Genomic DNA, 14,117 nt, shown 5'->3' with positions numbered 1-14,117 from the left:
TTCTAGTTAGCTCCTGAATGTCGGCCTTAGGCTCTGAATACAAGATTGCTAGTGCAGCATAACCATCATAATTACAAAATTGCTGGAACTTTGAATCCTGGTAACTGAAAACTGTTTCCTTTTCCCTCATTTTTAAAATAAAGATATTGTAAAGATATCAGAAAAATTTTGTAGTTTAATGCTTTTCTTGTAAATGAGTTTTACTGTTGCTAATGGGATGAGATCAAATGTCAGCATCCCTATATTATTTGCTTCTTTCCTAGTTGTATATTTTCTCTTTCCTTCCAGAGCCTCCATTAGTAGTAACAACTCCTGCACGAAGGAAGGTTGCGTGCGCCCTGTACTTACATTTGTTATCTGAGTAGTTTCATTTCTTTAGCATTAGCCAAATTATTGCCACAGATCCCTATGGAGTTCTGCTTTTAATCTTGTTTGCAGATTGTTCCTAAAGCCTCTTCTCCATGCCTGTAATTGAAAGAAGTGATAGCAAAAATTTCTTCACCTGAGTTTTCACATCTTATATTAGATACACTGTCTTCCATCGATATAGCTGCAGGTTATTTCCTGGGGGCTTCAAGGAGACCCACCTCAGTTATTGCTTACTGTCACCAAGCAGGACCCTGGCTGTGTCCTCCCTTGAAGCTGCTAGAGTTTTCTGCTCAGTTTGTACCATCGAGAATTAATGGCCTTTTCTTTACACTGTGTAGGTGCAAGGGACACAGACTCTAACTTTTGTGAGAAACACTGGTAAGATGCTTCTCTCAGAGTTGCTGATGCCTCTGTATAGTAGTGTTTTTAAATATTGCTTTAGGATATATAATTCCTTGGTGAGAGTTAGTATGTTTCATTATCTGTCACAATAAAGGATTTTTAAGTGTTGCTGCTGCCAACACTTAAAGCAAAAATAGATGTTATCCTATCTGCCAAAGCTATGCACCATCCTCAGAAGGGGAATGTTTGCTTCAGAGCTGATTGCTTTTTTCTGAGGAACAGTTAGTTAGGAAAAATAAGAAGAAAGAGTAAAGACAAGTCACAGTATATCCCAGAGTAAATATGACCAGACAAGTGCTTTCTTCAGTGAAACGTTGCCTCACTCTTTCGGCAGCTGGTTCCCAGCCCCTACATGAATGTTCGCAGCGACGGCAGCCTGCACCTCGAAAGAGTCCGGCTGCAGGACGGGGGGGACTACACCTGCATGGCCAGCAACGTGGCGGGGACGAACAACAGGACTGTCACTGTTAACGTGTACGGTAAGCGGCACTGTCCCCTTTCTTTGGTGCCCGTTTCAAGATGAGAATGCATTTCTTACCATTAGTAGTTCTGGCTAGAGCTTCTTCTTTAAAGTTACACTGTTTCCTCAAATTTCCTCTTTGCACTGATGATACTTTGTGAAGAGATGTGGAGAGAATCAGGGTCCAACACATAGGAACCCTCTGCGATTGAGACTGATTTTAAAATTTTTAGAAAAGTGAACACAATTTAGTGGTCTTGAAAAATCTTCCCTTTTAGGCGTCTGCAAAGGTTGCGCTTTGCAGACTTTGTCTCTAATTTTGTTAACAAAACAGGCACAAGTGGGAGTTTGTTGGAAAGCCCTGCCAAGTGCTGTCAGAGGGATTTCATAACTGATAAAAGGAAGCACAGCTCATGGGAGTATTGCACTTAAAATAAATTATGAGTTTGGCAAAACTCCTTTTTTTAACAATATCCAAAATTACACTGACAGCAAGACAAGTGTGAGCATTGTGGTAAACCATCTGTATTTCAGCTGTGGATACTTGTGTTAACTGCGTGGGGGATCACAGCCACTTCATTGTTTACAGCCTGAAATTTTCTCATGTGTCAAATTAATCATGGGAGGCTTATTTTAAGCTTCACATGAGATGTTGGAACACCTCTTTATGTTAAAATAGCTCATTTTTATTATGCTAGTACTCAGTCTCTGATAGTCTTTAGTGAATAGTAGTTTGGGAATTTTTCAGAACTTGAGCACAGAAATCTATCTGTGTATAGAAAATCTCTCTCTTAGGTGTAGGATATATGGTTGTTTTACTGAGAGCTTTTTTCTGTCTGTTATTAATTCAAACCTAGTTTGGGTAGACAGTGGAACTGAAGTTCTTGTTATCTTGTTTGTGATGTTGTGAAATGATTTGGTCAGCTAGGTGAAATATCTACAGCCAACTTAAAACTGCATGTACCTAACACAGTGATTCCACCATGGCTGACATATCTTGTAATGAGCAGGCAGCTAGATTTAAAGGAAGATTGAATAGTGGAAGAGAAAGCATTTGATCAGTGTCAATTTTGGACTTCAAAGACAGAAAATTTCCCATCACGACTGTCTGTTAGTAGTAGTAGTAAAGTATGTAGACTTTATATTAAGAGATGTACCATAGTTTGAAATCTGTCTTTTGCCTGCGCTTAATATATGTATTTGTTTTTAGTTCTGCCTGTTATTCAGCATGGACAGCAGATATTCAGTACCATTGAAGGAATCCCGGTCACACTGCCGTGCAAAGCCAGTGGAGTTCCTAAGCCGTCTATACTCTGGTCCAAGGTAACTTCTCATCGTCAAGCTGTTCATGGTGAAAGATGAAATGAGCACATCATTTAGCTATAATAAAAACTACATGCAAGAAAGGCAGCCAAAAACCTTTGTCGTAAGGGACCTGGAAATCTCTGTTTCTTCACATCTGCTTTTGTTTCTTAGAGCAATTCTTTCTGACCATGGTCCAGCTGTACATCAAGGGTCTATTCTTGGGAGAACCTTTGCTGTATTTTTCTATATAGAAATACTTAATATTCTTGTTGTGAGTTGGTAACTTGAGATTTGAAACCCGCTGCAGATTGAAAGTTCACTTTTGTTTTGGAAGTTTTCTTTAATGTGACTTTTTTCCTCCAAGGAAACCACTTACAAAAACTGCACTGTGGAGCTAGCCGTTAGTCATGCAAATGTAACTGATTAGGACCTTACCTTACAAACAATTTTGTTTAAAAGCAAGGACAGAACCCAGCAAATGGCTTGATTAGGCAGAAAATAAAACACAGTAGGAATAAGATGCAGTGAGTGGTTATCTTTCTACTTATCAAATCCAGCTTCCTGTAACACAAGGAAGAATCTGCTGACAGAAACGTGTTATACAAAGTCTGTTTGCACAGCAGAAATGTAGTTGATTCACAAAATTGATTCACTTAAAAACTTGGATTTTTTAAAAGAATTATAGTCTGTAAAATACGGATTTTTTATGCTTGAGTACCTGTTCTTCTACCCTTTATTCTACTAGAAAATGAGGATAAAAGAGTGGTAAGTTGGCCAAAGTTGTTAATTTATAGGGACAGAATTTGGGGGTCAGACCTCTTAGTTCAAAATATTTTTTTTTATCCCAGCTATAAACAACAGTATTGTAATATAAGTTAGAATATTGCTCAATTTAGTCAGACTGTCTGCTAGTTATTTGGTCTGCAAAACTGCATAAAGCATATTGCACAGTGAAAAATCTGGCCCTGTGTGGTATTAAAAATGCTGCTGTTTTCATCTGAAAGGGCCACAACAGTGAGTTAAATTAGGGGAGCTACTCCAAGGGCTGACAGTTTAACCCTTTAACAGGGTTTTGTTTTCTTTAGATTTTATTTTCTCTCTGTAAACTTTAACTTTCATTGAATTAAAAGCTTATAATATATTTTAGTTTAGAAAATTCGTGCATTGAGGGTTTTGTTTTGTTTTTTTTGTTTCCACAGAAAGGAGAACAAATTCTTGCCAGCGACATGAGATTTTCTGCAGGGTCAGATGGCAGCCTCTATGTAGCTTCACCCGGGGGTGAAGAGGCTGGGGAGTACGTGTGCACCGCAACAAATGCTGCTGGTTTCGCTACACGGAAGGTCCAGCTCACTGTCTATGGTATGTATAAGTTAAAGCCAAATATAGCATCATTGTTCCCCCCTTCTGACAATTTAGCTCTGATTTAGGCTGCACAACTGGCTCAGGTGAATGTTCTGGAGTAGGAGTGCAAAGAGGATTTAAGCTAATCTAGAATTAGTGCTTTTGACTTTGACTCCAGTGATCTGCTGCCTACGAGGTAGTTTTACAAAGTGCTAAGATTAAAAACCCTATTTTTCAACCATTATGATTCCCTTAAAACCTCCTGGTACCTGTTGCCATCTACTTTTGGACTAGGGAATTTGGGCATTTCATAGTTTTATCTTGTATGGCAGTGGTTAGGAAGCAGCACCTGTACAGAAACGGAAGTTCCTGCTCTTAAAAGAGTAGCGTGAAGATGCCTTAGTCCCATCCTTCTCAAATCTTCCTACAATCTCCCAGTATTATCAAAAATCTGGTTTAGATGAAAGTTTGGGCTTGTTGCACAAGGCTATTGGCACTGCAGTACTGGTTGCAACTGACCTGTGTAGCACAGAGCTCAGCCTGTGTGGACTGCAGGCATTGACAAATTAGGCAACTTCTTGGGCAGAAGATGCAGCTTGCTCACATTTGTACTAGAGCTAGTTAGCTTGGGCAAATCAGCATCATGGTGATTCACAATGGCCAGTCTAATGCAGACATCATTAGAAATAAGATTGTAATGCTATATATCTGATACAAAAAGCAGATGTTTAATCTGAAGTAAAATTGTGTGGTATTAATTTTGTACAAACATATGTATTCACTGCAGTTTCTTAACATGTTCCATGCTATAGTGAAACCTAGAGTATCCAGACCTGGAGACCAACAAGGAAATGCCTATGATAAACCCATAGAGATCTCAGTAATTGCAGGAGAAGATGTGACACTTCCTTGTGAAGTAAAGAGCTTGCCACCCCCTATAATTACGTGGGCCAAAGAAACGCAGCTCATATCGCCATTCTCTCCAAGGTAATGAGATTTGATAAAAAAAAAAAAAAAAATGAATTGCTTCGAATCTTTCAAGGTTTTGGAAGAATGTACAATTTTTAATTGCCTCATAATCAATCAGAAGGAACAAAGTTATACTTTTCTTTCGTAAGGCCCTGTTTCATTATGTCTTGAAATTCTTTTCCCACACTGAGCAGGTGTCGCTTTTGGAGAGATGCTGAAGCTATGTATCCCAGTAGAGACTCCATTCCACTAAGTGTTTATAAGCAAAGACAGAACTTCAAAATTCAGTCTGAGTTAGCAACCTCACAAGGCCAAAGTCAAAGAAGATCCCATTATAATTATGCTGCTGTGATATCCTAAGATCCACATAATCTCTGTCTGATTTAAAATCTTTAAAAATGTATCTTTCTTAAGCACTTCATATTTATGCCCAAGGGAGAGTAGTCTATTTTTCGTATGAGGTATGCTCTGCCAGTAGAATATACAGATGATGATAAATGTTGGTGAGTGCTTACAAGGGCTCCTATATTGCTGTGTTTTGGATCCAGAAACTCTCCAGGCATTCATGAAAATATGAAAACATAGTTAAATGCTTATTAAAATGTTGAGCTGACAGCTTTGGAAACTGAAGAGTTGGGAACAGGCTTGTCTTGTCTCCAGGGTGGACCATGGTATTTGAGTCTTTCCTTATTATTTTGGTGTGGTGCAGAATAGGAGGTGAAAGGAAAAGAGGAGAAGACTAGGTGATTCTGCCTCCCCGTGTCTCCAGCTAAAGTGCCAGGCACTGTCACAGAGCCTGCTAATGCCTTCTAGTCTCCAGCCTCCCTAAGAAGAGGTAAAGGCCATGGCTTTATTCCTAAACCAGGAAACCGCAATCTAGACATTCCTGTGCCAGCTGTCTAGTGTCCCTCAGCAATTCCAGTGCGATGGTGAGGAATCACAGACCTCAAAGTGAGCCTGTTGCCTTTGTAGAAAAGTTATCTACCTATATACTATAGGTAGTTATCTACCTATTCCGTGATTTGCGACAGCACTGGCAAGTGATATTTGGGTGTGCCAGCATTTATTTTATGATGAAGGGTCTAGTGTGCAGAAAGCTAATTTGTTGGCAGTGTTTCGTGAGGATGTTTCTGCTGTGTTCTGTGACCACATCTCATGCACTAATGAACCAGCATTCTTGATCCATTACTTGTCCTTATTTTACCTCATGAGACATAGATAAATTAGGCTACTTGCTCATGGCTGTTGTGGGAGGGGTCCAAGAAGTCCAGTTCAGCCCATTCCAAGATTGTTTACAGATGTCAGTAAAAGTTAAAGAATTAGTCCAAACAAAACTTCTTGAGACCACCCAAAGACAATGTTAGAAATGGGACCAGTAAACAAAAGAGTGAAGTCAGAAATGAAGGACTTTTGTCAGGAAGTAAATCTAATAAGTGGACTGCATAATGTCAGGCAAGCTCCTCCAGCCATCATGTCTTCTGGGGCATGCTTTAAAAAAATATATATATAAGATATGGGCAGCAGAGGAGGAATCATGATATCACACAAATATGGGTGGCCTGAAAGAAATGAACTTCACTTCCTTGCCATTCATCTCTCCAAGCTGTCGTAATTCCCACATTCACCATTTATACCAAATATGCAGACAGAATCTTGATTAGAGAGTGCTAGGGAAAGGAAGACAAGTGACAGCACCAATTCCCGCCAACTTTGTCTAAACTGAAGATAACATCGAGTCCAAGACTTGAGTTTCTAGTTGTGAAACCAAGTCATAAATGTATGTACCTCATTTTATTTCTTTCCTGACTAAATCTTGTTACATAGATCTTATATTTTTGGTATTTGCTCAGTGTTCTGAAGGTACTGGTTCAGTAAAGAATTTAAAAAAATGAGTAAGTATAAGTCATAGTTTAATAATGAAGCATGATGCAGTGTACCGTGCAGAAAGGTGTCATTTGAGTTTATGACAATCATTAGTAATGTGTAAGTAGAGATCATTCCACTTTCAACAAATATTTATTCAGTGTTATCTGCTGCTTACTTTTCCAGACACACTTTCCTACCCTCAGGGTCAATGAAGATCAGTGAGACACAAGTTTCAGACAGTGGAATGTATATCTGCATAGCCACAAATATTGCTGGGAATGTGAGTCAGTCAGTGAAGCTAAATGTACATGGTAAGGTTTAACTCGGATAATCATCTGCAAGACTCCGCTTGGAATTTAGTGTCTTTTCATGCAGAACATTTTTGTTATGTACATTTCAATGCCTTTGACCCGTATTCTTTCAGGTCATCTCATCTTCTTATGCAAATTGTTGTTATTGCTTATCTGAAAAGGAAATAATGCATATATGTGTGTGTGTATCTATCTGTCTTCCTTTAATGTTGTTCAGAGTCATGTAGGAAATACAGCACTATATGACATCTGATTTTTCCTAAACCGTACGAATTTTGAGAGCTGAAAATCAAAGTTATCTAAGGCTTGTAGATGCTGAGTTCTTACTGATCTGATGAGAGTTAGATATCCGAACTATTGATAAAGGCTGTCCCAAGTGTTCTTGTACATCATAAGTGGTGGTAGTGAGGCCAGTGTGCAACATCATCACTTGTGGATGGGCACTTGCTCCTGTCTTTCTACTGAGCTGTATGCCTATAGATTTTTCTGTGCCTATGCAAACCAATACCTTAGCCGTCTTCTTATTGCCCTTCCTCTCCTGAGCCCAACATGATGTTCTTGTGTCCAGTGTTCCTACCCCACAATGAATATGTCTGATCTCCCGTGCACAAGCTAGGACCTATCTTGCTCTGCTCACCTTTTGCCATAGATGGTCACGCTCTCATGATGAGGCTGATCAGTAGTAGCTGCACATGGTTCTTCCGTGGCTCGTGTAGAGGCTGAGGAAGCCAGTGCCCGTTGCCAACATATGGCTTTGAAGTGGATCACATACCATGCACGTACCAGATTGGAACTCCTGCCCAAGCAGCTCTGAAAACTTCAGACGATGCTAATTCAATTACAATGGCTCTGGCCGACTGCTGTCTAGCTCTGTGTATAGAGAGATGCAGTATCAGTGCACATCTTTGTTTATCTATACTTGTACATTAGCAGAGAGTCTGGAAAAATGGCACTTGTTATTGTTTCAGACATTCTTTTTAAGTCTTTTTATTGTCGCTGATCCCTAGAAATAAAAACATTGTAGCCAAAGAGTTATGTCAGATTTATATTATTCTTTGGGACCAGCAGAATCTCTTCTAGCCATACTTTATTTTCTTGTCTGAACTCGTGTTTGGAAGCACACAAAGATGAGGGATTAGGGGGAAGGAAATTAAAATGTCAGAGGGAAAATGTGGTTAACTTTATCATAAAAGCTTTTGAATTGTTTTGTGTTGTGAACAGCCTGTATCCATAGCTCCTTTTGGATATGCTCAGTGGAATAAGAGTATACTACTTTTAGGGAAGTAAATGCAATAGAATTGGAAACCTAGTCTGTCCAGGTATGTTGAGCAATAGGGAATTGTGCTTCCAGTCGGTAGAGAGCACACACCTCTGCTTCCTTAGTCACTTGTGGGAATTCAGCTCCGTTGACATCTCCTAAAATGACAAAACCTGACAAGTATTTTCTTCAAGAATGATCTTGCACTTTTAAAAAAAAAAAATTACTGTGAACTTCCTTGTGTTGTTTAGTTCCTCCGAAGATACAGCGCGGGCCTCGAGTTCTGAAAGCACGTGTTGGCCACAGCGTGGACATTCCCTGCCGAGCCCAGGGGATCCCTCCTCCCACAGTCACTTGGTTCAAAGGCGGAAGCACCGTGCTCATGGGTGGTGGCCAGCTTATTCACAGCCTGGATGGAGTGCTAAGCATCAGCAACGTCCAGCTCCCGCATGCTGGAATCTACGAGTGCGTCGCTAGCAACCTAGCGGGCAGCGACACATCAGAGATAACGCTGCAAGTTCAAGGTATTTCAGCTGGCCTCCTGCCATGGCTAAATATAATTTCATGTCCGCTTTATTTTTTGGAGGACAATATTATTTGCTGTTTTAACTGATATGTGGTACAAAATTCAAATGTTTCAATGTTTAGATGCTGTATTTTAATGTCAATTAAAGAAAATTAAAATAAGCAAAAGATCAGAAGGCAAGACACTTTTTTGGATCTAATTTTCTTTCAGAACCTCCTACTATAGATGATCTTGACCCTTCATACAATAGTCCATTTCAGGAACGAGTGGCAAATCAACATGTTGCTTTCCCTTGCCCAGCAAAAGGTGTGCATCGTTATTACTGTGCTAAGTTTATCTGTACTGCCTGTCGCTGTAAAAATGTGCATTTTTTTCCTAGATGCGCATTTTTTTTTCCTAGTCTATGCTAAAAATTGAAATTATTAATGATTGAAATAACCACTAAATGTAGATAGTATTGAATTTTCAGAAGTCGTCTCTTCAGAAAAGAATGACTTTTCTGTAAAAAGCCGTTGCTTGCCATCAAGGGCATTAAGATGTTTAGGGACTTCCTGTAAATCTGAAGGCCCTTTGCCTCTGTATGGTTTGTCTTTACCAGTAAGATTTTCAGCAAGTAATGGGAATCCTCCTAATTCTTAGCTTAGTAAAGAATTTCTTGCCAATTCACCTTTTTCTTGTTAGGTATTCCAAAGCCTGTCATCAAATGGCTACGTAATGGCAGAGAGCTGACAGGCAGCGAACCAGGGATTTCAGTTCTGGAGGATGGAACTCTGTTGATCTTAGCTGCTGTTACACCTTCTGATGGTGGGGAATATATCTGTATGGCAGCCAATGAAGCTGGAAGTACAGAAAGAAAATATAACCTGAAAGTTCATGGTAAGTGGTAAAACTAGTCTTTTCTTTATTCTCTGTATAACTTCTATTATTTCTATTCATGGTAACTTTATATGCAGACCATATTTGTTTTGCTCAGATAACTAGGTGAGTCTTATTTGTCAAGTGTTATATTTAAACTTGATGACTTTGACAGAAATAGCAATGAAGGCTTTTGTACTGATGAAGTTAAAAACTGGAGGATAGATCCATATTTCAAGTATAAATGTGATACCCAGGCAGTATTATAGCTCTGTCTTTTATCCAAGAAAAACAGGAATTCCATCATGTGCCTGCAGGGCTTGTCAGTGAGGCTGGAACTTTTTCATCCGCCACATAAGGCCATTTTCCATGCATTCAATGTGGGAGATATAGTAGACAGATCTTCCTGGAGAAACAAAGAAATTAATCTCTGGAATCCAATTCCTTTATGTAATAAGCAGATAACACGGGATTATAAATTACTCTTTTGAAATATTGATGATGGTTGTGTTTTAAGTAATTTTATCTATCAGTTTGTTACTTGGGCAATAGAAGAGTCTGTTCTTTGAGGAGAAGAAAGAGGGGAGGTATGTCCAGAGTAGAGCAGGAACATCTAGGGGTAGCTGAAATGGGTCAGGGAAATTTTGATGACAGAGATTCTTCACTGGGAGGAAAGGAAAAAGTGGGAAATCACTGGAATAGAAAACCTCATGGATTACTTCAAACTTTCTTGCAGTTCCCCCTGAAATTAGGGACCAAGAAACAGTGACAAATACATCTGTAGTTGTTCAGCATCCTTTAAGTCTCTTGTGTGAAGTGTCTGGTAACCCCTTCCCAATAATCTCCTGGTATAAAGAAGATATTCAGGTATGTGCAGTTAACCTAAGTGAAGTAACATAATCAGCAATTCCAGCTTTTTTATTAACTGTTATGTATTAACTTCACTACTGAGTGCTTGACGTGAGAGCTCATTTAAAGTAAATATATGCTTTAATGTATATTTAAACTGCACTAAGAACACCCACACAGTGAGCTAGCTAAATATGGCTGATTTATAGTGGCTATCTTGCAGAAGTTTTTGAGATTAGTACTGTGACTGAATAGGAAAATGGATTACCCCTTAGAATAAAACTACCATTTTCTTATTAAAAAAACAGCTGTGATATTTGGCTGATGTAACTTGGATCACATAAGGCTAATCTCTTGGGTTCTTTTAAGGTTGTGGAAAGCAGTGCTCTCCAGATTTTGCACAACGGGAAGATACTGAAGCTCCTTAAAGCTGCTACTGATGATGCCGGACAATATTCATGCAAAGCTGTAAATGTAGCAGGAAGTTCTGAGAAAATGTTTAATGTAGATGTACTAGGTTAGTACTGTATTTTTTTTAAGATGGTGATCTGAAAAATAATTGATACTTAAGACACCGTTATGTTTCAGCTTAATATAATTTTTTTTCTCTCGCTGTCCATTGAATGGTGATTGTTGTCTTCACAACGGCTCTTAAATACTTAGCATTTGCCATTTTGATAATAACAAAGAGTTATTTTTCATTTCTGGATTTGGATCTTTGATACTTTGTTTTATATTTTGGGAGTACAGTACCAACATAGATGAGAAGCTAGAAGGAATCTTCTGCAATAGTCACCAGCACCAGTGTTAGTGCTTGTTGCAGTAGAAATGTTTTGGACTAGCAGGACTCCGTAGAGAAGACTGAAATTGCTTTTCTTCCTGTTTCATAGCATATCTTCCCTCTTTAAATTCCAGTTCTTATTGTAACATTTGTCTTTTTAAAGTTCCGCCAAGTATAATAGGTGCTGCTACAGCCAGTGAAATTGCAGTCATTCTCAACCACGAAATCACTCTGGAGTGCAGAGCCAAAGGCTTCCCCTTTCCTGACATTCTCTGGTTCAAAGATGGCAAGTAAGTTGTTGCTGCTGTGCTCGATGTCTGGATTATTCCTCCTTAAGAGCAGAAAAGAAACAGATGTGTTGCTTTAGCAAGCTGTTATTGCAACCATTCTCGGTGTTAAGTTATTGTCATCAGACAAAATTTGTGGTAGGGCGATGTGGTAGAGTCCTTTGGTCAAAAGTTAGCATCCCACTTTTCTCTGTGAGTTGTCACATTAATCACACTGGCACTTGCAGAGCAGCTTTACAGTATTTGAAATCAGACAGTGTCTAAATGAAGACAAACACATAACCGTTTTTTGAGTTCTTTACATGTAGGTTATTTTATATTTATTATTAGTTAAAATACAGATGTTCTGCTGACATTTTTTTTCACAGGTAGACAGTACCCATGTCAAATATTTTTCTAGCTAGTGCCTTGTACAATTCTTTATATATACACTTAAGATTTTAAAAACATTTTTACCATGCATATTTCAATTCTTCATGCCATCTTTTCAGGAAAGCATACAAAGAAAAGAATTTTGGCAGCTTATGTTATTAGCCTTAGAAACGAAATGGGCTGTAAATACTTCAAAAAATAGCATTGGTGTTTAGTAATGCAATTCAGTTTCGATATTGGCTAATATACCCAGGTATCTGTATATGACAATTGCTTATTCTTTAGTTGAGAGTTTGACAGTCTTACCTTGTATACGTAGACATTTTGATGTCAGCAAATGCTGTCATGACCTAGTAATTAGAAAAGGGAACTGGACAGCAAAAATAGGACTATATTTCTGCCATTGGCATCCTTGTTCATCTGAGTCAAATAACTTTGTCCTGTGCTTTCTTCTGCAAATGGGGAATACTGTCTTCTAATAGCTTGTCACCTTAGTGTGGTTCTTCCCATGAATAGTTCTGTTCTGGTGACCTTTAATACAATTACTGACATTTAAGTAGCCTTTGCTATTATTGTCAGTTTAAATTGATGTTGAAAGGAAGGGGTCAGAGTTCCGTGAAGTGAAATAATCTCTATTCCAGGCCCTTGTTCTTGGGTGATCCCAACGTTGAGCTTCTGGACAAAGGTCAAGTTGTGCACATAAAGAGCGCTCGAAGGATTGACAAAGGTCGGTATCAGTGCAGTGCCACCAACAGTGCCGGCAAGCAAGTTAAGGAGGTCAAGCTCATCATCCATGGTAAGTCTATAGCATTCCTGATCCTGGAATATCTTTCTGATTTGCCCAGTAAAAATAGGCTTACTTTTTCAAGGGAGGTGCTCAGATAAATATAAATTAAGACTGATCTTGCAAAATTTGTGTGTAGACCTAACTTCATCTGTCAACATCATGGTAATTTGAGCATCTGTGTGTGTCACATTCAGCATGGGTGTAGTCTGAATCTTTGCAAGTTCAGCATTTGAATGACTTTTGTGTCTCTTCTTTATTGGTTTCTAATTGCTGGAAACCAAAAAAGTTTCATGATTTTGTTATTAATTGGTTTCAAGTGAATTGTTTTATTATCAAGTTGACTTGATTCTGTTTTAGAGAAAGTGAATTAAAACAGTTTTAATACAGCCATGGTCTTATTTTCCTTTATGCTAGCGTTAGGAGTAGATTCATGAAGCAATAGGTTAAAGTTAGTAGACTTAGACCAGTGCAAAGCCAGTAAAAATCAGACTTAAGTAATCTTTGAAAAAGGTATGTCCCAAATGATCTGAAGGTTCTGTGGTGTGTTTGCTTGCCTAACTTGGTGTACAACAAGGACATTTTGCAGCAAACAAGCATGAATATGGGTATCTATAATAACAGTATTCTTTTTGGCAAAGTTTACAGCACACTAAATGTACTTTTCATGTTTTTGCAAGCACCGGAGAGATGCTGAACACAGGCAACTGCTGTGATTAGTGTAGATAAGTTTAAGGCAAAGGAAAAGCCTAGAAAGGAGGTTAAAAAGGAGGAGGAAGATTCATGGAAGAAGGAAGGAGCTTTTGCAGGGGGACTTTTAAAGGAGAGAAGAGTTTTGCAGTAGGGAAGACAATGAGTGTGCAGAGGCCTGGTCTAATCTGGAAACTATGAGCACACGGTGCTAGCAGAAATAAGAGAGAAATAAGCAGAAATCTGCAGGTGGAATAAGACAATTGGACCTAGCGCGTGAACTGTGGGAATCTGAAACCATGGGTACACAGGCTAACAAAGCCTCATTTGTCGTGGATTTGCTTCTGAAGGGTCTTTAGCTGTGACAGCTGTGGCCTTGTGCCGCGTTATACTCCTCATGTGGGACGTTACTGTGAACTATCTCAGTCAATCAGAGATGTGAGATTTAGAGGAATTAAAAAAGCACAAAGCAAATGCCCCAAATCCAGAGTAGACCATACGAGCCTTGAGGAGGGAGATGTGAATTGGTGATAGTGGAATGGGGTATCTCATTACTTTTAAATGCCTGACCCCTAGCCAGACAAACAGAAGCCCAGAGAATGAGTGGGGAACATGGATGCTGATTCTCACTTGTTCTTGTGTTTTCCTCTTTACTCTTACTTTTGGCTTCCATATTTTCGCAGAATAATATG

The 14,117-nt window shown here is 38.9% G+C and overlaps 1 protein-coding gene across 1 annotated transcript in view; it reads left to right on the top strand.

The window, feature by feature from the left end:
* LOC104565823 (hemicentin-1-like) overlaps window positions 1-14,117 on the top strand; it is a gene marked incomplete at its 3' end in the record, with an annotated part of 134,805 nt that overhangs the window by 59,556 nt on the left and 61,132 nt on the right. Inside the window, exons 19-30 of the mRNA XM_088524547.1 lie at window positions 1,106-1,250; window positions 2,442-2,554; window positions 3,736-3,895; window positions 4,690-4,864; window positions 6,896-7,023; window positions 8,533-8,805; window positions 9,018-9,113; window positions 9,489-9,683; window positions 10,399-10,529; window positions 10,881-11,028; window positions 11,456-11,582; window positions 12,593-12,747. Coding sequence (XP_088380673.1) covers window positions 1,106-1,250; window positions 2,442-2,554; window positions 3,736-3,895; window positions 4,690-4,864; window positions 6,896-7,023; window positions 8,533-8,805; window positions 9,018-9,113; window positions 9,489-9,683; window positions 10,399-10,529; window positions 10,881-11,028; window positions 11,456-11,582; window positions 12,593-12,747 — 1,846 coding nt within the window. The remainder of the gene's footprint in view (window positions 1-1,105; window positions 1,251-2,441; window positions 2,555-3,735; window positions 3,896-4,689; window positions 4,865-6,895; window positions 7,024-8,532; window positions 8,806-9,017; window positions 9,114-9,488; window positions 9,684-10,398; window positions 10,530-10,880; window positions 11,029-11,455; window positions 11,583-12,592; window positions 12,748-14,117) is intronic.

The sequence above is a fragment of the Tinamus guttatus genome, unplaced genomic scaffold (assembly GCF_059628265.1).
Source record: "Tinamus guttatus ecotype Peru unplaced genomic scaffold, ASM5962826v1 Tinamus_guttatus_pri_ptg000211l, whole genome shotgun sequence".
Classification (NCBI taxonomy): Eukaryota; Metazoa; Chordata; class Aves; order Tinamiformes; family Tinamidae; genus Tinamus; species Tinamus guttatus.
Note: the sequence above shows the minus strand (reverse complement) of the source record. Positions and strands in the feature narration are given on the sequence as shown.